The sequence below is a fragment of the Leucopleurus acutus genome (assembly GCF_964270905.1).
Source record: "Leucopleurus acutus genome assembly, chromosome: 5".
Taxonomy (NCBI): Eukaryota; Metazoa; Chordata; class Mammalia; order Artiodactyla; family Delphinidae; genus Leucopleurus; species Leucopleurus acutus.
In genome coordinates this window covers 2084185-2103976 of record NC_139147.1, presented here as the reverse complement: position 1 = coordinate 2103976, position 19792 = coordinate 2084185, and the positions used below count along the sequence as shown (strand labels likewise).

The following is a 19792-nucleotide window of genomic DNA, read 5'->3' as shown; positions in this document are numbered from 1 at the left end:
TTTTAAAGCTTCCTTTGGAGTCCGCCGACTGATAGGAGTGACTGAGATAGAGAAAGGCTCCAGCTATGGAAACCAAGAATTTAAGAAAAAGGAATAATGAACGGCTGTGACTGAACACACACACACCTGACCGTGGTATCCAATTAACTCAATTAAAAACAACAACACACACAGAGCGGGGGTGGGAAAAAAAGACACTTAGAAACTATTTTTCTTATTAACTGGTGACTAATACTGACCAATAAAACTTGAGCCAAGAGCAAAGCAGTCGGAAGGCCTGCAGATGGAGACAGACGCCAGCCCCGCACCTGCGCGTCCGCTGCCGGCAGAGCGGCCCGGGGGACCCGCTCCCGGGACAACGGGTGTCGCCGCTGCTCCCGGGACAACGGGTGTCGCCGCTGCTCCCGGGACAACGGGTGTCGCCGCTGCTCCCGGGACAACGGGTGTCGCCGCTGCTCCCGGGACAACGGGTGTCGCCGCTGCCGTCTCTCTAGAGCTCTGCCTGACAGGGAGCTTTTGGATGCTTTCACTTCTCACACTTAGGTCCAGTTTTTGGTTTTTATCCGTTATCGCGGGAGTTTCCCCCTGCCCCTCGCCTCCTCCCCTGTTCTCCCTGCAAACTCTCTTCCCCCGTCGCCCCCGGGACGGTGTGCGCGGGTCCCGGCGTCCCCAGAGCACCCGCCGGTCCCGACCTGCTGGCACCTCGATTCCAGGCAATGGGGGCGGGGCCTGGCGATAAGCACACTGGGCGGGGCTGGCGGCGGGACACGCCCCCTGGTCGTTTCCGGAGCGTCCTCGCGCTTCCCACCTAAGCCTGCCTGACACACCTTAAATCGGTTTTAAAGCGAGTGGAGCCCGAGAACGCGGTGAGATGTCGAGTCCTTCCCGTGCCTGGAGCTCAGCTCCTCTGTCCCACCCGGTCACCCCGCCGGGTGCAGGGCGGCCCCCTCCCCAGCCGGCCGGAGCCGGGGAGACCGCAGCCCGCAGCCCGCAGGACTGTTGGATTTTTGAAAAGGCAGTGTCACCATCATCCTGTCTTCTAAAGGAGACTGTTAACACGGAGCTTTCAGAGATTTTATTTTCACAGTTGATCTGTTGATGGCGCTCAACTTCCTGATGGAAGCTAGAGGTGGTGAGCCTTCCCCTCCGCTGCCACCCCCCTTCCGAGCAGATGCACTTGTCCTGGGGGAGGGTGACCGGAGTGCCCTGACCTCGTCCCCTTCAGCCTGCTGCCCTGGTGGGAGCCGTTTCTTCCTCAGAGGGAGGTATTTCGTGCGCGTTTGGCCAATGGCCTGGCCGGGCTGCTGGGCAGAGTGGGGGGACTGGGACGCCCTCCCCGCTCCCGCTGGAGCCCCGCACTCCGCCAGGCCATTCCACCGTCACCCTGCCTGCATCGGACTTTCGTCTTAAACGTTCAACTTGGTTTTTTTAAGTCACATTCCCCTCATCTTTTTTAGCAAGGGAAAGAAAAATAATGGGTGTTATCTCTGATAATACTGTAACCAGCGTTCAGGATAGAGGCAGGTTGAATTTTCTAGGGGAAAAGATGGGAGCAAGAGGCATGGAAAACAGTATAAACTAAACTGGAACAGTGCATTGGCCCTAAGTATGCACCCTGGGAGACGTATGGAAACAGCATATACCCTTCATAATGACACTACTGAATTGTGCATGGTGACCTTGGTGAAGGGACCAAGGTCACAGGGAAGCGAATCACAGTTCTGGGCTCGCTCATGAGTGGTAGTGAGTGCACACAAGTCCTCGTGAGGTTGAAAGACAGCTTTGAAGTGCTCTCTCAGAAGAGAGCTTCCCTCTGCCACAAAGCACGTCTCCCCCTCCCTTGGAGCCGCACCGAGCAGGGGGGCTGCGGTGAGCGGCTGCCTTCGATCTTACTTTTCTTCACACAGTATCCTGCTCATCTGTCTCTGTGTGTTTATGTCATTTGCTAATTCACTAATCCCTAAAAATCTTAAAGGAAAAAGTTGAAGGGTACTACCGTGAAGGCATATTACCTGGAAAATGCAAATTTAGGTCTTTTACCATTGAATTAATAGTTCTTGCTTCCCAGCTACGTTCCCTCCCCTTGAAATTAATACACAATGTGTAAATTCTGTATTGAGTCAGTGATGAGCTGTGAAGACTCCTAGATGAATGGAGATTGAGACCACGTGTAGGTTTTAAATCTCAGTGACTTCCTTCTGATTTAACAAAGATTAGCTTGTGCATTTGAATACCAAGCCCTCTGAGAGCAATAAAAACTACACCATGAATGTTTGGGTTTTTTTTTTTTTTTTTTGGAGGGTGGATTTTGCTTTTCATGCACTTCAGAAGGGAAGGGGAGGCTCCTTTCATTTTTTAAATTAATAAATCTCAGAACAGTGTTTTTCTTATTTCTTTTCCTTTACCCCCTTTTGTTTCTGATGTTACCATTGTCCAAATTCAGGCTGGATGTTGGGACAGTCGTGCTTGTCATAGTCGGGGAGGGTGTGCTCTAGATTGAAGTCGTTGGCAGCCTACACGCTAGGCCCTGGGTTGGGCAGGGCAAGGAATTTCTGTGGTGGTTGCTGACCTCTGCAGGGGCAATCTCCAGGGCCAGCCCCCCTCCCACTGGAGATATACAAAGGGCGGGGCCCCAGGCCTTGGGCCCCTCCCATAAGTGCCCCACAGGCTGAGTTCTGAGCCGGGGTGCTGCTGGCCGGCGTGTTTCTCAGCTCAGGTCCCGGTGCCATGTCTTTTGTCACCTGCACACGTATCCTGGTGCAGCCTGGCGAGTAGAGTTTGGCTTCTGGGCCCTCCCCGTGTGTCCAGCAGTCCCCTCTGGGAAGTTCCAGGGGGCTTCTAGGGTGCCTGTGGCATTTCATGGTGACCTTCTGACAGCTACCAGCACCTGGGGACTTTCTGGCCCCTCTCGGGGTCTTTGTGACAGCACTGAGCAGAGATGGCCTCACTCCTGCAGGTGAGCAGACGCTGGGGAAAGGCTTACCTGGTCGGGGAGACCACTGACAAGAGTTTTAACCCCAAAGAAAGAAGTGATGCCGGTCATCCGGTCTTTGGTGACGGTGTACGGGATGCATGGCCCTGTCTGTCCACAGCCCCTGCCTGAGAAGCACAGAGTCAGGCTGAAGAGTGGTCTCTACACAAACCACTCAGCAATGACACAAATCAGCGGCGTGAACAGAACTTTCTTGCAAAGGCAATGCAGGCATGATCGCCAGTCAGTTTGGAATCTCCACCCCGTTTGCCCCGTCCCCCCCGTGTGCACCGTGGTACACGCTCTTTGTCACACTAGTTACTGAGCACCGAAATCGATCTGGGGAGAAAGCGGTGCGTGCAGTCACGTGTAGGCCAAGAGCCGTCTCCAAGCTGTCCGCGCCCATGGGACCCCCATTTTTGTCAGATTTGGGGTGAAGAATAAGTATCTCTCTGCATGTTGCTTTGTCTCTGCCCAAGACACCTGTAGACAAGCCAGATAGAATCTTCTCAGCCCAACTGATTCTCAGCTGAATTGTCCGACCCTGTGTGTGAACTCGTGCTGCAAATTTCTCACCCACAGCTGCATGCAGCCCCGGCATGCGACACAGCGGGCAGTGGTGCCGCGTGGCTTTCAACCCTCTGCAGTGTAACCGGGCTTAGGGTTAAACCATGGGCCTGACGTGCCTACCTGCCTTCCGTCTGGAGACAGCATGTCCCCGGCCCACGTGTCTGCCCCTCTCTCTAGCAAGTTAGCTCCCAAAGCAAAGGTAAGCCTCTCCCCAGCACCTGGGCGTGGCCCGTGGCGCCGGCCACACCCCGGCCACGGCCCTGACTTGGTCCCACGAGGTGCTGCCGGGTGTGTGCAGATGTTCATGCGGGTTCTGCATCCTTGCGTATCAGGGCCAGGACACAAAAATGCAGGGCGTGTTTTGGGTAGGAGATGTCACACTGCACTCTGCTTGACGGAAGGGGTGGACACACGTGAATTAAGTTCACCGCAGGCCTCCGCCACTAGCTAACTCGTTGGCAATGGCGGCGTTTCCCACAAAACGCTCTGGACATAAGAGCGCTTCGGGGAGCCCAGGAAATCACAGGGTGGCTGACACCTGGCAGCAGCCGCGTGTTCTTTTCAAAGACAATTGAATCGCTTTCAAGTTTTAAGCTTTGTGATGACAAGTTCACTTGGAGTTTTCTTTTCCCATAAACTTTTCCGTTTCTTAACTTTTTGTTGCAAAAGTATTTTGGACAGAAGTTGAACTGTGAACGAGATGCTGAAATGCACTAAATTGTATTAAACTGGAGTTACTTGATACCATGAAGAAATGCATCTGATCTACTTGTATTTATTGTCTCAGAATTGTACGTGGTGACAATCAAATAATACTTGCCTAAACGCCAGGAAATTCACCTGGCTTCTTAATCATAAGGGTCGTCAGCAAGTACTGTAGCTGTAAATGAAAATATCTCTCTTTGGAAAATCACACCAACCATCGACTCAAATGTGTGGGACAGATGTCGGGGTTCTTTTTCTATTGTCGATCCCCTGCCGTACCTGACCGTTGGCCAGCTTCGAAGGGTGATACATTGTATGCAGGGTGCAAATGTATTATACGGACGCTTCCTTTTGTACACTTCATTTTTACAAATTTGCTACAGCTTTGTGTAGTTGAGGAGAGCGGTATTTTTGGTCTGTGGGAGCTTGTGGGGGGAGGGAGTGGGGGGAGCTATAACTTCGACTCTAAAAGCCTGTATCCCGAAAAACTGGCTGCATTTGCCGTGCGCTTGCGAAGGTCACTTTGTACGCAGGCGTGCTTGAGCCTGCCTGAGTGGCAGTATTTTCTAGATAAAATGCTGTGGGCATCATACTTGTTGATTAAAATTGCTGCTGTGAAAGAGGGGGATAAAATAACCCCGCTACAAGAAAAAGTGACTGACTGCCTCCTTCTGTCCCTTTGCTTCTGGTCTGCGGAGGGTTTTCCCAGGGAAGGAAAGGCCCTCCAGGCACATCCTGGCCCGCGGGGTCCTCGCCTGAACAGACCCTCCCGAGGCTGTCGTGAGGACACTTTCTGAGCCTTTCCATTTCATGTCAGTTGCTTTCGGAAGGGAAATTGAGAAGGAGAGCAACCGTCAGGCGGAAACAAGGGAGAAAAGTCTGTTGGTGCATAAAGCATGCTAAGTGACCCTCTGCCTAAAAACGGGTCTTAAAAGCCATCCAGGACTCAAGGTTTCCAAAGTAGGCATGTATATATCAAAAACTATTTTTTTGTAAAAACAAATGCATTCTGTGGAGAAAACCCAGGAACGCTTTTTCTTTATAAAGAAAAGAACTCTTGTCAGAACCAAGAGCTATTCCAGGGTCTGATTTGTCTGTCTTGTGAAAATAAATCGAGCTAAAAGAACCATGGTGTCACTTCTGCTCTGGGAACGGCCCCTGAGTATGTGCTTTTCTGCTCTGGGGCCGTGCCGGCAGTGGGGATGGGCCCACGTCCGCCCTGAGACCTGGGAAAGCCGGGCTGGGACCGGCGCTCCTGGCGCGCACACGTCTACCCACGATGTAGCTTTAAAAATATATCCTGAATTCAGAGCATGCGAGTACCAGCACATGCCTACAGGCGCCCCCCCCATACACACGTGTATTGGCACACACACACGCACACACACAGGGACACACACACCCCAGACAGCAAGGGGAGAGCTTGGGGTGGTCATACAGGAACAGCCCCACGAGGAAATGGGGTGACACCCCAGGCCTGCGCTGGGGGCTCCCCTCCCGTGTCTTCTCCCAGCGTGGAGCCTGAGAGCACAGCCTGGTCCAAGTGGCCGCCCAGCAGCGGGTCTGAAAGTGCTCCCCAAAGGCTGAACCCACAGTGGGGAGATGGAATTGTCCTGTGACAGCTCAGAGGAAGGGGGCGATGTTGCGTGCTCTGGGCTCCAGATCCACCAGGTGGTGGGGATAGTCCACCTACAGGAGCCCCGACATCCTGCCAGGGGTCAGAGACGCGGAGGGACTCCAAGTACTGTGAGGCCGGGAGCCGCGGGGCAGGGGTGCACTGTCTGAGAAGGCGCTGCTCGCCTGCCCCGGGGGTCCTCCGGCTCCCCCCACCCCAAGCTCCTCAGTCATGGCTCAGGACCAGAAGACCTCTGGGACATAGTTGCCCTGCAGACGGTGCTAAAACGTCACCACTTACTGGTAGAGGATTCCGCTGATGTCTGACGAAACGGTCGGTCCCACCTGCCCAGGACTTTGTAAGAAGGCTGACCCACTGGGCCAGCCCAAGGCCATGGAAGGCAGGGCGGTGGCTGCCCCCTGGGACTGTGCCATCCGGACACAACACGGAGCTGTGCTCCTGGGCTCAGGATGGACCTTCAGTGCCCGGAGTCAGCCGGGCAGGTAGGCGCTGTCGGCCACCTCTCCCGCTGAACCCCATTTTCTGCGGCTCCAAACAGCAAATAGGGTTTGGGGCCAGCCTGCATCAGCTCCTTCTCCAGGGAAAGGTTTGGTGCAGAAGGAGGTGGGCGCTACGGGCCCCGGGGAGGCTCAGGGTTTGGGGGGGTGCGTCCGGCATGGGGCCGCCCCTGGGGTCACGCAGGACTCCGGGTTTGGAGAGGCGCCCGCCCTTGGGCGTGGGAGACACGTAGTCCAGACGCCCCTCCTCAGCCCCGCTGTTCCCCTGGGACACCCCGCACATCGCCAGTGTCCTTGGCGCCCCAACGGCGCTGAGTCAGGACAAGCGTAAGGAGAAGCGTTTCTTCGTGGTGGCTCAGTTTGCTGCACACTCCCCGGGACCCGATGACCCGCAGAGCTGCTGGGGGTGAAGGTGAAAGCACAGACGTGCCGTCCCTGCCAGCCCGCACGGCAGGCACGCCGCAGAGTCCAGCCCTGCGCAGGGCCATCCGGAGTGGGGCTGACCCTTCTGTTTTTCCCACGCCCTGTCCCCAAGGAGGGAAACTCATTCTACTGTCCTGAACGCTGTTCCCACTTAGATTTTTTTTTTGGCCGCACCACGTGGGATCTTAGTTCCCCGACCAGGGACTGAACCCACACCCTCGGCAGCGAGAGCACAGAGTCCTAACCACTGGACCGCCAGGGAAGCCCCCCCCACTTAGACCTTTTGCAGTTCCTTTTCCAGTGTCCTTAGCGCGAGTGAATTCCGCCCTCTGTCACAACCACGTGTTAACAGATCAGCGCGTGGAATCTCCCGGGGAGACCTCCAGAAGGCTCCTCGCGCTTGTAGGATGTAAGTGACCCGCGCGGCATCATTGGGCATTCTTCCTGCTCGTCCCAGAAACGGCTGCTACCCCACCCCAGGCGGGCGCTGGACTATAGTCTGGAGGTCGAAGGCCGCCCTCCCCCAGGACACGGCAGCAGCCAGCAGAGCGGACGCCTCTCGGCCAGGACATCCGGGTCTCCAGGGTTGGGGGAAGCAGGGGGCTGGGAGACGGACCTTGGGTCTCAGCCAACAAATGGCTCCCGGGTCCCTCAGGCCTGCAGCACCCAGAGAAGCAGGAGAGCTGGCCTCGTGCCGGGCGTGCCTGGAAAGGCCTGTGCTATCAGCTCCGTCCCAGCAGGAGACAGACAGAGAACCGCCCGCCCAGTCAGGAGTGGTTAATGGGGGGCCGCTCCCGGACACGGTGGTAGCCGGTCATCACTCAAAGGCGGCCAAGGCAGGTCTTCTTCCGCGACAGCTGCTGCGGGAGGGGGAGAGCCAGGGAGACCCGAGCCCTGCTCCCCGCGCCAAGGCAGGAGGCTCCGGAAGGCTGGGCGCCCCAAAGGAAGGGCACAGGGCAGGGCTGGGGCCGTGAGGCCGGGCCACCCGGGCAAGCTAACTGGACGTGCCGGAGGCACCCTGCGGACAGGAGGCCGTGTTGCGCCTGGAGCGAGGGGCCCGGAGGGTAGGCCCTGACCTCCCCCGGGACAGGACGGGACGGGACGGGAAGGGGAGAGCGTGGGGCGCCCTGAGCGTTTGCTCGCTGGTCCTCAGGGCAACGGCGCAGGGCAGGGAGGTTTATGTCTGAAGGTGAAGGGCGGAGGATTTGTAATCACACGCCGGCTAGAGAAACCACCCTGAGAGGGGCTCTGGGGGGCCCCGCCTATCGTCAGGCGGGGCTGGAACAGGCAGGGGCCAGCAGAGCCGGGTCAGGCTCAGTGTGGGGTTTGGACAGAGCCCTTGGTCCCAGAGTTTTGCAGTTCTCACCACCCTGCGGAAGGAGCTGGGGGACAAGGGCCGTCCTGCTAGCTGCCCCCTGGCGTGGCCCATAGGGGCACGGAGCCCCTGAAGCGGGGTCACCGGGGCTAGAGAGCAAAGGGAAGCCAACCTGCACAGAAGCTGCCAGAGGGAACTTGGGAAGGTCACGGCAGAGTGGGAAGGTGGGGAATTTCCAAGGGGCATCGCTGCACTACAGGGGAGGTCCCCCGCAGCACGCGTGGCCCGTGCTCTCACTCTCCCAGGGCTGTGCTGAGTCGCCCTAAAGGCCTGGAGCTCGGGGTGGGGGCGTGGTTTGGAAAGGAAGCCCCAAGATGAACTTTGGGAAGGAAAAAGAGCTGAAGTGAAAACGAAGCACCCCCAGCAAAGCAACCATGCAACGAAGCGCTTGAAACAGACAGAAAGATGGACAGAATAGTGAAAAGAAGGCCCACGTGCCCGCCCTAAACCGTGCAGCCTCGGGTGTCCTCTGCATCCTAGCCGGGGGCCCATCCGTGGTGATATCCGTGGGCCAGGCCGTGTTCCGGGCGCTGCACATGTGGTAACTCAAATGTCACATCAAACCAGGAGGAAACACTGCCGCAGTAGGTGGCAGAGCTAGAGGGGCCGGGCTGTGGTATCCCGGGCCTGCAGCCCCTGCCTTCCACGGGATGGCTCTCAGGACGTCACCCAGGTGAGCGGAATGGGGTCGCACTGAGGGGTCACCCTGCATTTTGCTGTCCTCATCCAGCGTTGCTGGGGGGGACTCACGCAGGAGCTATGGTCCAGCGTTGCTGCCGTATCATGCTTCTTTGTGCGAACATGTCAGAGTCCATTTTCCTGTTGGACTCACAGGTGCACCATTTCTGGCTGCAGTGAATCTTCCGTCCACGTTTCTCTGCGCTCTGGTTCTGGTGCGAGAGCCTCGGGCGTATGTTTGGGGCTGGAACGGCTACATTGAGGAGGAAGGAGGCCCTGCTTTCCCAGATCTTCCCTTTGTTCCCAACCCCCACCCATGGGTGTGCGGTCACAGGTCCACGGCGAGTGTAAGTGCTGCCCTTCAGGGGTGCGAGGGGTCCCGTGTGGTTCAGCCTACGCCTCCCTGACCACTGGGGTGGTGGTCCAGCCCCAGCACATGCGTGTTAGCTGCGGGAGCTTCCTCTGCAGAAGCGTTGTAACTTCCCTCCCTTTTCGAATTTGTTGCTGGCCTTCTGTTTATTGATTCCTGGACTTTCTTTATATAAGCCGGCGGCACTCATTTTTTTGGCGGTGTTATTCATTACCAAAGTCTTCTCGTTTCTGTTTGTTTTTTCCCTTTATTTTTGTGTCTTTTGATGCACAGAATTTTTTTCATTGAATGGAACTGAATGTATTCATCATTTCCTTTGTGGTTTGGGACGCTGTGTGCCTTGCTAAGAAATCCGTTCCCTTCCTGAAGTCATAACTGATTCTCTCACACTCTATTTTAAAAATTGTAATGTTTAGCTTTGAACCGAAATCCACCTGGAACTGAATCTGGGGGATGGCAAATAGAAGTAAGTATCCTAGGGCTTCCCTGGTGGCACAGTGGTTGAGAGTACCGCAAAAAAAAAAAAAAAGAAAGAAAAAAAAAGAAAGAAGGAAGTATCCTATTTTATTTGACGTTTTCTGCCTGGGGAACAGGTCACCCCAGGACCATTTGAAGATCCTGCCCTTCCCCACTGGTCAGCAGGGCCCCCAGGGTCACCGCAGGCCTCCTGACGTGACATGCGGGGTCTGCTTCTGGGCCCTTATCTCATGCGGTTGGCCCACCGGCCCCGCGTTTCTGGCGGCTGTGGCTTCACAAGTGGTCCAGGCATCTGGTAAGGCAAGCCCTTGTTTTTTATTCTTCAAATTTTTCTTGGTTATTCAACAACCTTTATTCTTCCACGCGGATTTTAGAATCAGCTCCTAAGTACTAGTTAAAAACCCACGAAGCCTGTTGGAACCTTCACTGGCACGAGGCTGGATGAACTCGGGAGGACGGCCGTTTCCAACATCGATTCTTCCCGTGTGTGAACATTCTGTTCCTCCTCTCACATAATCCTCTTTCGTGTCTTACAATAAAGTTTTATGACTTTTCCGTACAGATGGTGCACACCTCTTGTTCAGAAGTACCGGCCGCCCATCCTGGGCTGTAGAGTCTTACGTGTGTCCCTCAAAGCAAGCGCTGCTTTTCTTTTTGCAATTTTCCATATCCTTGCTCATTTCTACCTGATAATCCATCAGGAGGAGGAGGATATTAAAATTCCGCACAAAGTTGGCATTGTCCGTTTCTCCTTGACGTTCTATCCATTTGTGTTTTCTATTGCTTGGGGCCTAGGAATTTACAGTTGTTTTCTTGGTGAGCTGCTGTTTGCTCTAAATCGAATCTAATGTTAATATAGCTCCATATTACTTTTCTTGCCTAGTGTATAATTTTTCCTTCCTTTTAACTTATCTGTGTCTTTATATATATATATATTTTTTTTTTTTTTTTGCGGTACGCGGCCTCTCCCGTTGCGGAGCACACGCTCCGGACGCGCAGGCCCAGCAGCCACAGCTCACGGGCCCAGCCGCTCCGCGGCATGTGGGATCTTCCTGGACCGGGGCACGAACCCGCGTCCCCTGCATCGGCAGGCGGACTCCCAACCACTGCGCCACCACGGAAGCTGTCTTTCTCGTTTTTGCCCCCAAAGTCACTGTTGCTATTTTCAGTGAGTTCCCATTTGCCTGGATTTCCCTGCATCTGCAGCTTCTGGGGTCCTCGGCCCTGTTTCATCTTAGGACCCCACCCTGGGCTCATTCTCCTCGAAACAAACCTTTGGGAACTTCCTTGAGTGGGCCCGGTGGTAGTAAATGTCTCAATTTTAGCTTTTCTGCAAACGTCTTTATCTCATCCTGGTTTTGAAATGGGAGTTTTAGCTGTGCGGTAATTACAAGGCATCATTGCTTTCTCTCAGTATTTTAAGACATTTTCCACTTTTCTTGCCGGGAGGTCAGCGGACAGGATCTTATCGTTCCCCACCACCACCAGTTGCTAATCCGTCCTTTCTCTCTGTCTGATCTAAAATTCTCCCCGCTCTTTGTCTTTGACCTCTGACCTTCCTCAGAACACTAGTCAGATGGCGGGTTCTCCAACCACACGCGTGAATCTGCTAGAACTCTTCACTTCCTGAGCCTCCAGGCCCCTCCTCCACACCCTGCCCAGGCAGTGCTGGCATCTCCATGTGCTACAGGGCGTCACCATGGCCATGCCCCTGGGCAGCCCGTCCACAGCACGTCAGGAGCACCCCAGACACCCCACCCAGCACGCTGGTGATCCCGAGCTCTGGGGCAGAGTGCCCAGCTCCGCAGCCCCTTCCCTCCCCGGCCTTACGCTCTGCACCCCTGCCCCTACTCTCCAGTCCCCCAAGGACCACTCCCACGCGGGAGCCAGACGGTGCACGAAAGCGAGCAGAGCCTGCGTTCCCCTGCTCAGGCTGGGCTCAGGCTGGGCTCGGGCCGGGCTCAGGCCGGGCTCAGGCTGGGCTCGGGCCGGGCTCAGGCCGGGCTCGGGCTGGGCTCCGGCTGGGCTCAGGCTGGGCTCCGGCTGGGCTCAGGCTGGGCTCAGGCCTGGCCCTCGTGGCTGTTCTGGAATCAAGGACTGGTGGCAGCTGGGGGACGCCTGACTCAGGGAAGGCCTCTGCAGGCCTCCAGGGAAGGGTGGGTGCTCTCTCTCACATGGGAGAGGGAGGCTGCTTTGCCGGCCCAGAGCTCGGGGCAGCTTGGAGTTCACGACTTGCAGGCAGGTCTGGTGCGCTTTTCCCTCCGAAGTCTCGGGGTCCCATTCCCACCCCATGCCTTGTCGTCAGCACAGGAGACCCGTCAGAGTCGCGTGGCTAGATCGCCTTGAGGCGGTGCCTCTCTCGTGATTCAGGGACCAACCATCCCAGTGTTCCTGAGACTGTCCTGGTTCTAGCCCTGAAAGTCCCACATCCTCGGAAACAAACGCCTCGGTCATGGGCAGTTAGTCATCTGGGCCCGATTTTCAGGGCAGGCCGATTACAAGTGGGGTGACTGACTGTCCAGGGACAGAACCCGAGAACCCCACTGAGGGCCCGGGCCAGTGCGCTGCCTGAAACCAGAACTGGCCGGAACCATCATCATTTAAATCAGGGAAGCATCTCATCACTAACACTATGTTCAAACAAGGGGAACCCGAGGACCCCAAGAGTAATTAAGAATTAACAAACGTACAGGGAGTGAGACTGGCTAGTTCAGGAACCGAGGTTAGATGCACCTGGGGGACTCGACTGTGTCCCGGGCGCAGCGTTCCTCTCACTCGTAACCCGATTTGCCAGCAAAGGTTGAGAAGTCATGTGGGGACGTGGACAGAGCGAGGATAAACACAGTGGCCGGTTTCTGGAGGGGTGAAACCACATCCTGCAGCCACCCAGGGCCTTCCTGGCGCGCAGCTGGCGCGTCCGCGGCCACACAACCCGCTTAGGGGGTGGCCCAGGCTAATGCCACTTAAAAATGCATGACCTCGGCTCCGGCCGGGTGCTGGGTGGTGTTGGGAGGATGGATCCCTGAGGTCTCTCCCGAGGGCCCTGGAATCAGCACCTACTCCGCCTCCTGCCGCCTTCCCTTCGCTGCCCCCCCCCCCCCCCACCGGGGCAAATGCTGCCGCCCTGAGCTTTGTCACCGGCTTCTCTCATCTCAGGGGCGTCTGCCGAGCGAGCGGGTTTGAGGGTCTGCACGGGTACACGGCACCAGGACGGACCCCGGGCTGCCCCCCCGCCCCCGGGGCAAATGCTGCCACCCTGAGCTTTGTCACCGGCTTCTCTCATCTCAGGGGTGTCTGCCGAGCGAGCGGGTTTGAGGGTCTGCACGGGTGCACAGCACCAGGACGGACCCCGGGCTGCCAGGACTGAGGCTGCCGTTCGGCCCATTTCCCACCCAAGTGCACCAAGCGCGTCAAACATACCGTTTCCCATCCCGCCCCCAGCGGCTCCCAGCGAGTCCCAGCCTCAGGTTAGGCTGCAGGACCTGGCTCTGGCAATCCTGCAAGGCGCCAGGGTATGGGCCACCGTGTGGATTGGGGTTGCAGCTCCCAGGCCGCGGACGGAGGCTCCTCTCAGGTAGGAGCTGTCTCTGTGCACCTCTGCTTTCAGAGCGGCCCCTCTGGTCTGAGTTCAGCCTTCTCTTGCAGGACTTTGCCGTGACCAGTGCAGCCCAGAGCACCCTGCCGGCACCTCGTGGCTCCAGCCAGCCATGCCCTGCACCCAAGCCCGGCAGGTGGCGCCTTGTCTGAGTACTTAGTCATCACAGAGCAGAGCCCGTTCTCATGGCGTTAGCTGCAGGTGATGGGAACCCTAACAGCGGCCTAAACAAGGAGGGAGTCATTTGCCCACAGTGAGAACAGAGCCAGGTCCGTGCTGACCTGCTCTGCAGCTTGACAAGGTCAGGGCCAGCGCGTCGTCTGTGCAGCCAGCGCAGGCTGGAGGGTAGCTGGACACGTGCACACTTGGCCTGGCAGCGTCCACGGCAGAGGCCGTGACAGGCTGTGGGGTGTCAGCCGACCATCTCCCCAACGTGCACGGCCTCCCAGCACCTGTGCTCTCAGGAGGGCCGCCTGGAGGGAGTCTGAAGAGCCCAAAGGCCCCTAGGCTGGACCTCCACTGGTGGAAGTGAGTCCTGAGCAAACTGGCTGGCGAGGAATTTGGGAAGTGAGGGGCCCGTGGGCCCAGGACCCTCCAGTGAGTGACAGCAGGAAGTGACAGCTGCCTGAGAAAGGCCGGGTGCAGCAGTTGCCATGGTTACCATACATCCTCTGCCAGGGACACAGGGGCCGCGCCGCTGAGGAAGGGGCCTGCCTGCTTTTCTCCCGCCGCGGAGCACAGGCTCCGGACGGCTCACGGGCCCAGCCGCTCCGCAGCACGCGGGATCCTCCCGGACCGAGGCACGAACCCGCGTCCCCAGCATCGGCAGGCGGACTCTCAACCACCGCGCCACCAGGGAAGCCCCGGGCCTGCCTGCTTTTAAAGACAGTCCTTAAGACATCGCTTTATTATAAAGAACCCCAAACCCACCCAGTTTTATTGAGTGGGATGTCTGTCTGCGTGTAAAGTTCAGATGAGAAAAATCCCTCCATTTCCAGGAGGGTTCTTAAATGAGAGGAAAGGTTAAATACAGTCAATCCAGTTTTTCTGAGTACTTAATGCACTCGCCCTATAACCCAGCACGCATGGAGAGGTCCCAGTCTCCCAGGGCCTGTCTACTCGTGTCTCCTTCCCCTACTCCCCATGGACAGGCAGGCCCGGCGGCCACACCCCTCCTCTGAGCAGCTGGCGGTCTGACCCGATGGTGCTGAAGGCCCTGTCATTTTGATGGACACTGCGAGTCCACACCCACGGAAGTGGCTGCATTGCATGGGAGGCCACCAGCATTGCACGGGAGGCCAGTTTCCCACCCTGTCACCCATTCAGTGTGTTGTCAGACTGGATTTTTGCCAGTTTGATGGGTGTGAGATAACAGAAAATTTATATTGGGCTCTGTCCTGGGTTCATGGAACAGAGCTCCTGAAACCCTTGTAAATTCCCAAGTGACAAGAGCAACAGGAGCATCTTTTGTCCCATTGAGGTGACTCTGGGTGGCTCCTGGGTCGGGGCAGGTCATCAGAAAGACCAATCCAGGATGAGAACCTTGGAGTTTTCAGCCCTGCCTCCCATCCTCTTAAGGAAGGAGGGGGCTGGAAATGGAGTTAATAATCGGTCACGCTGATGGAAGGAAGGCTCCTAAAATCCCACTAGTGTGGGTTTGGAGAGCTTCCAGTTTGGTGGACACATCCACATAATTGGAGAGTAATGCACCCCAACTCCCCGGAGACAGAAGCCCCTGTACTCAGGACCCTCCCAGACCTCGCCCCGTGTATCTTTTCATCTGGGTTTTCATCTGTGTCCTTTATCATATCCTTTAATAAACTGGTAAATGAAAAGAAGTGTTTCCCTGAGTTCTGTGAGCCACTCTAGCAAATTATTTGGACCCAGGAGTGGGTCACGGAAACTTTCAATTGGTGGCCAAGTTGGGCAAAAGCTATGGGTAACCTGAGGACCTACTTCTTACAAACTGGCGTGGGAGTGGTTCACGTCTTCACCTCTTTTTATTGGGTTTTTCTTTTTCTTCTTGGTTTGTTGGAGCTCTTTATATATTGTATATTAGGAAGATTAGCCCTTTATGATATATGTTACCATTTTTTCCAGCTTGTCTTTTATCTTTTGACTTTGCTTATGATATCTTTTCCCAGGCATGTGTTTTTATTTTTACCCAAATTCATCAACCTTTTATTTTTTGGTCTCTGGATTTTGACACATATTAGAAAGGCCTTCTTCACTCCAGGGTCATAAAGAAATTTGTTGTGTTTTCTTCTAATGATTTCGTGGATTCACTTTCTACGTGTACATTTTTAAAAATTCGTTCATTCGTTTTTGGCTGCATTGGATCTTCGTTGCTGCGCGCGGGCTTTCTCTAGTTGCGGCGAGCAGGGGCTCCTCCTTGTTGTGGTGCGTGGGCTTCTCATTGCAGTGGCTTCTCTTGCTGCGGAGCACGGGCTCTAGGCAGGCAGGCTGCAGTAGTTGTGGCACACGGGCTCAGTAGTTGTGGCTCACGGGCTCTAGAGCTCAGGCTCAGTAGTTGTGGCACTCAGGCTTAGTTGCTCCACGGCATGTGGGATCTTCCCGGACCAGGGATCAAACGGAATCCCTGGCGGATTCTTAACCATTGCACCACCAGGGAAGTCCCTTCTACGTGTAAATTTTTGATCTCCCTGAGGCGAGGATTTAATCTGATCTTTTTCTACTTGGGTACTTAGTTGTCCCAACATAATTTATTAAATGTCTGTCTATTTGATGACTCTTTTTCAAATATCTGATAAGCCTCCCAGAAGCTCTATAATTGGTATTGATTCTATTTGATAAATAGATCCAAAATGATACAGTGGAGATAAGAGCTATTTTGTCAGTGGCTGGGATTCAATTAGATACATGTATGTAAATCCCTTAGCACACAGTAACTGCTAATAGATGGTATTTTTAAAAATCACTGCACTCATTGAGACTCCCCTGAGACACAGAATCAGCCCGGGTGGTGTGGCGGCCACAGGGCAGCAGGCAGATAAATGAACAGGAGAGCCTTCTTGCTTGTGTTGTTGCACTAATTCGGCCCCATTGCTGAAAATAGTTATAAAAAGAACCGAAGTACAACCTGTATTTCTTTATTCAGTGCCTCTCAGTCTCTCCTCACACTTCCAAACGATTTTCATTTAAGTCCATTTTTTTACCTTTTGATTTGAAATTCCAACTTTATCACATACTAAATCCCCCATACTAAATCCCCCATACTAAATCCCCATACTAAATCCCCATATTTGGGTCTATTTCTGATTTTCTAATTTTGTTCCGCTGTTCTGTGGGTAGCGCGTAGTCCCTTGCGCTCGTTTTAATTATTAAGGCTTCGCGGAACGCTTTACGAGGGTGCTTTAGGGTTTGCTCCTTACTCTGCTTTACGGGGTTTTCCTGGCCTCTTTTGTTTAGTTTTCATATCATTTTTTTGAAATCAGCTTTTCTAGAAGCAGAGAAACAAGCTTGTTGGTACTTTTAATTATAAGGCTTGCATTAAATTTAGAAGTCAGTTTAGGGAGAATTGGCGTATCCACGATGCTGAGTTGTCCCAGCCAAGAGCGTGCAAATCAACTTTGGGGTCTTTGAAGGTCTTTCTCATACGTATTTCGCACATTCCTTGTTACAGGTATTCACAGATACTTTATCTTTTTTGTTGTTGCTATTGTGAGGTTCTCTCTCCCATATCTTCTACACGGTACACACACACACACACACAATCTGCCGCTCACTATAGACATATATGAAGTCTACTGTATATTAACACAATATTGATTAATTTTAATATATTATTAATTTTAATATATTTTAAATTATTTGGGGGGGGGCTTTTTTTTTAACTTGCTCCAGTTTATTTTATTTTACTCTTTCGTCTGCATTGGGTCTTCGTTGCTGTGTGTGGGCTGTAGGTGAGCGGGCTTCAGTAGTTGTGGCACGTGGGCTCAGTAGTTGTGGCTGGCAGGCTGTAGAGTGCAGGTTCAGTAGTTGTGGTGCACAGGCTTAGCCATCCTGCGGCATGTGGGATCTTCCCAGACTCGGGCTCGAACTCATGTCCCCTGCATCGGCAGGTGGACTCTTAACCACTGCACCACCAGGGAAGTCCTTATTTTAATTTTAAAAGAGATCTGCTAAACTCTCTTATTATTTGTGCTCATTTAAAATGGATTCTTTATTGAATCTGATTTCCAAAATAGTGATCGTTTTTATGCCTCTAATTTCTTTCTCTTGCCTGATGGCGCTGATGATGGGTATCTAGTTCAGTGTTACACAGGGGTAATGGTACTGGGGAGTCCTGTCTTGTTTCTGACTTTAACGGGAGGAAGTCCAGAGTCTCCTCATTACGTACAGGGCTGAGTTTGGGGCTGGTATTTTATGAGTATAATGTTATACTGTTGCTAAGTTAAGGAAGAATCCGTCAATTCCTATCTTATGAAGCATTTCTTTTTAACTTCAAGAATGACTGATGAATTTGGGAAATGCTTTTTCTGAATGAGTAGAGATCATCATAAGGGTTTTATCCTTAAATCTATTAACATTATGGGTTATATGAATATATTTTCTAATATTAACTTGCTTTTTCACTTTTGCTTCGAACTCTACTTGGTAATAGATTATTCTTTAAGAGTTGATGGATCGGACTTCCCTGGTGGCAGAGTGGTTACGAGTCTGCCTGCCAATGCAGGGGACACGGGTTCGAACCCTGGTCGGGGAGGATCCCACGTGCCGCGGAGCCACTAAGCCTGTGCACCACAACTACTGAGCCCGTGCGCCACAACTACTGAAGCCTGCGCACCTAGAGCCTGTGCTCCGCAACAAGAGAAGCCACCACAATGAGAAGCCCGTGGACCGCAACGAAGAGTAGCCTCTGCTCGCCGCAACTAGAGAAAGCCTGCATGCAGCAACGAAGACCCAACGCAGCCAAAAATAAATTAATTTTAAAAAAGAGAGTTGATGGATCCTATTTGCTAATATTTTATTTAAGGGTTTAGCATTGATATTTGTAAGTTACACTGAGTTCTCTTTGTGTGCACTCTTCATCAGGTTTTGGCATCAATAGTGCACTTCTTCAGTTAAAAAAATCTGTACGTTTTCCTTCTTTGTCTATGCTATGGAGTAGTTTTAAAGATGGGTAGACTTTCCCTGGGAAACTGTCTGATTGGGTGGGATTCGGGGGGGTCTTAAACTACTTTTTCTATTTCTTATTTGGAAATTATCTGTTTGGTCTTCCTATGTTGATGAGTCAATTTTTTCCTAGAAAATTAAATTTCATCATGGTTTAAATTTTATTTTAAACAAATAGTTGCTTAAATTAATTAGTACAAATTAGTCATTTAAATTAAAGACTTTTTTTGTCTCTGTGGTTATTTCTCGCCTTGTCATTTTTATTTTGTGTATTCGTACTTTCTCTCCCCTTTTCCTTCACCCAATTAGCTGGTCACTTACTTACTTTTTCCAAAGGGCCAGATTATTTCTTTCTACAGCTTTCTATTTTCTCACTTCTTTTGTCTTTATTAACTCCTTCCTTTTTTTTTTTAAACATCTTTATTGGAGTATAATTGCTTTACAATGGTGTTAGTTTCTGCTGCAGGCGGCCCCCTGGTGGAGCAGCAAAGTGAATCAGCTGTATGTACACATATATCCCCATGTCCCCTCCCTCTTGCGTCTCCCTCCCACCCTCCCTATCCCACCCCTCTAGGTGGTCACAAAGCACCGAGCTGATCTCCCCGTGCGATGCGGCTGCTTCCCACTAGCTATCTATTCTACATTTGGTAGTGTGTATATGTCCATGCCACTCTCTCACTTCGTCCCAGCTTACCCGTCCCCCTCCCCATGTCCTCAAGTCCATTCTCTACGTCTGCGTCTTTATTCCTGTCCTGCCCTGGGTTCATCAGGACCATTTTTTTTAGATTCCATATATATGTGTTAGCATACGTTATTTGTCTCTTTCTGACTTACTTCACTCTGTATGACAGACTCTGGGTCCATCCACCTCACTACAAATAACTCAATTTCGTTTCTTTTATGGCTGAGTAATATTCCAGTGTATATATGTGCTATATCTTATTTACTCCATTCATCTGTTGATGGACACTTAGGTTGCTTCCATGTCCTGGCTATTGTAAATAGAGCTGTAGTGAACATTGTGGTCCATGACTCTTTTTGAATTATGGTTTTCTCAGGGTATATGCCCAGTAGTGGGATTGCTGGGTCGTATGGTAGCTCTATTTTTAGTTTTTTAAGGAACCTCCATACTGTTCTCCATAGTGGCTGTATCAATTTACATTCCCACCAACAGTGCAAGAGGGTTCCCTTTTCTCCGCACCCTCTCCAGCATTTATTGTTTGTAGATTTTTTGATGATGGCCATTCTGACCGTGTGAGGTGATACCTCCTTGTAGTTTTGATTTGCATTTCTCTAATGATTAGTGATGTTGAGCATCGTTTCATCTGTTTGTTGGCATTCTGTATACCTTCTTTGGTA

At 53.0% G+C, this 19792-nt stretch overlaps 1 protein-coding gene and 1 long non-coding RNA gene across 2 annotated transcripts in view; both read left to right on the top strand.

Annotated features, from left to right (window-relative positions):
• The window catches only part of AGPAT3 (1-acylglycerol-3-phosphate O-acyltransferase 3), a 95217-nt gene extending 90599 nt beyond the window's left edge, over positions 1-4618 (top strand). The window contains exon 10 of the mRNA XM_082839145.1: positions 9-4618. Within this exon, the coding sequence (XP_082695271.1) occupies positions 9-97 (89 nt within the window). The 3' untranslated portion in view covers positions 98-4618. The remainder of the gene's footprint in view (positions 1-8) is intronic.
• Positions 4619-9624: 5006 nt separating this feature from the next.
• On the top strand, positions 9625-10261 carry LOC309961824. The gene is made up of 2 exons (XR_014326204.1): positions 9625-9691; positions 9819-10261. It is a non-coding gene; the product is annotated as an uncharacterized lncRNA (long non-coding RNA).
• Positions 10262-19792: the final 9531 nt, after the last annotated feature.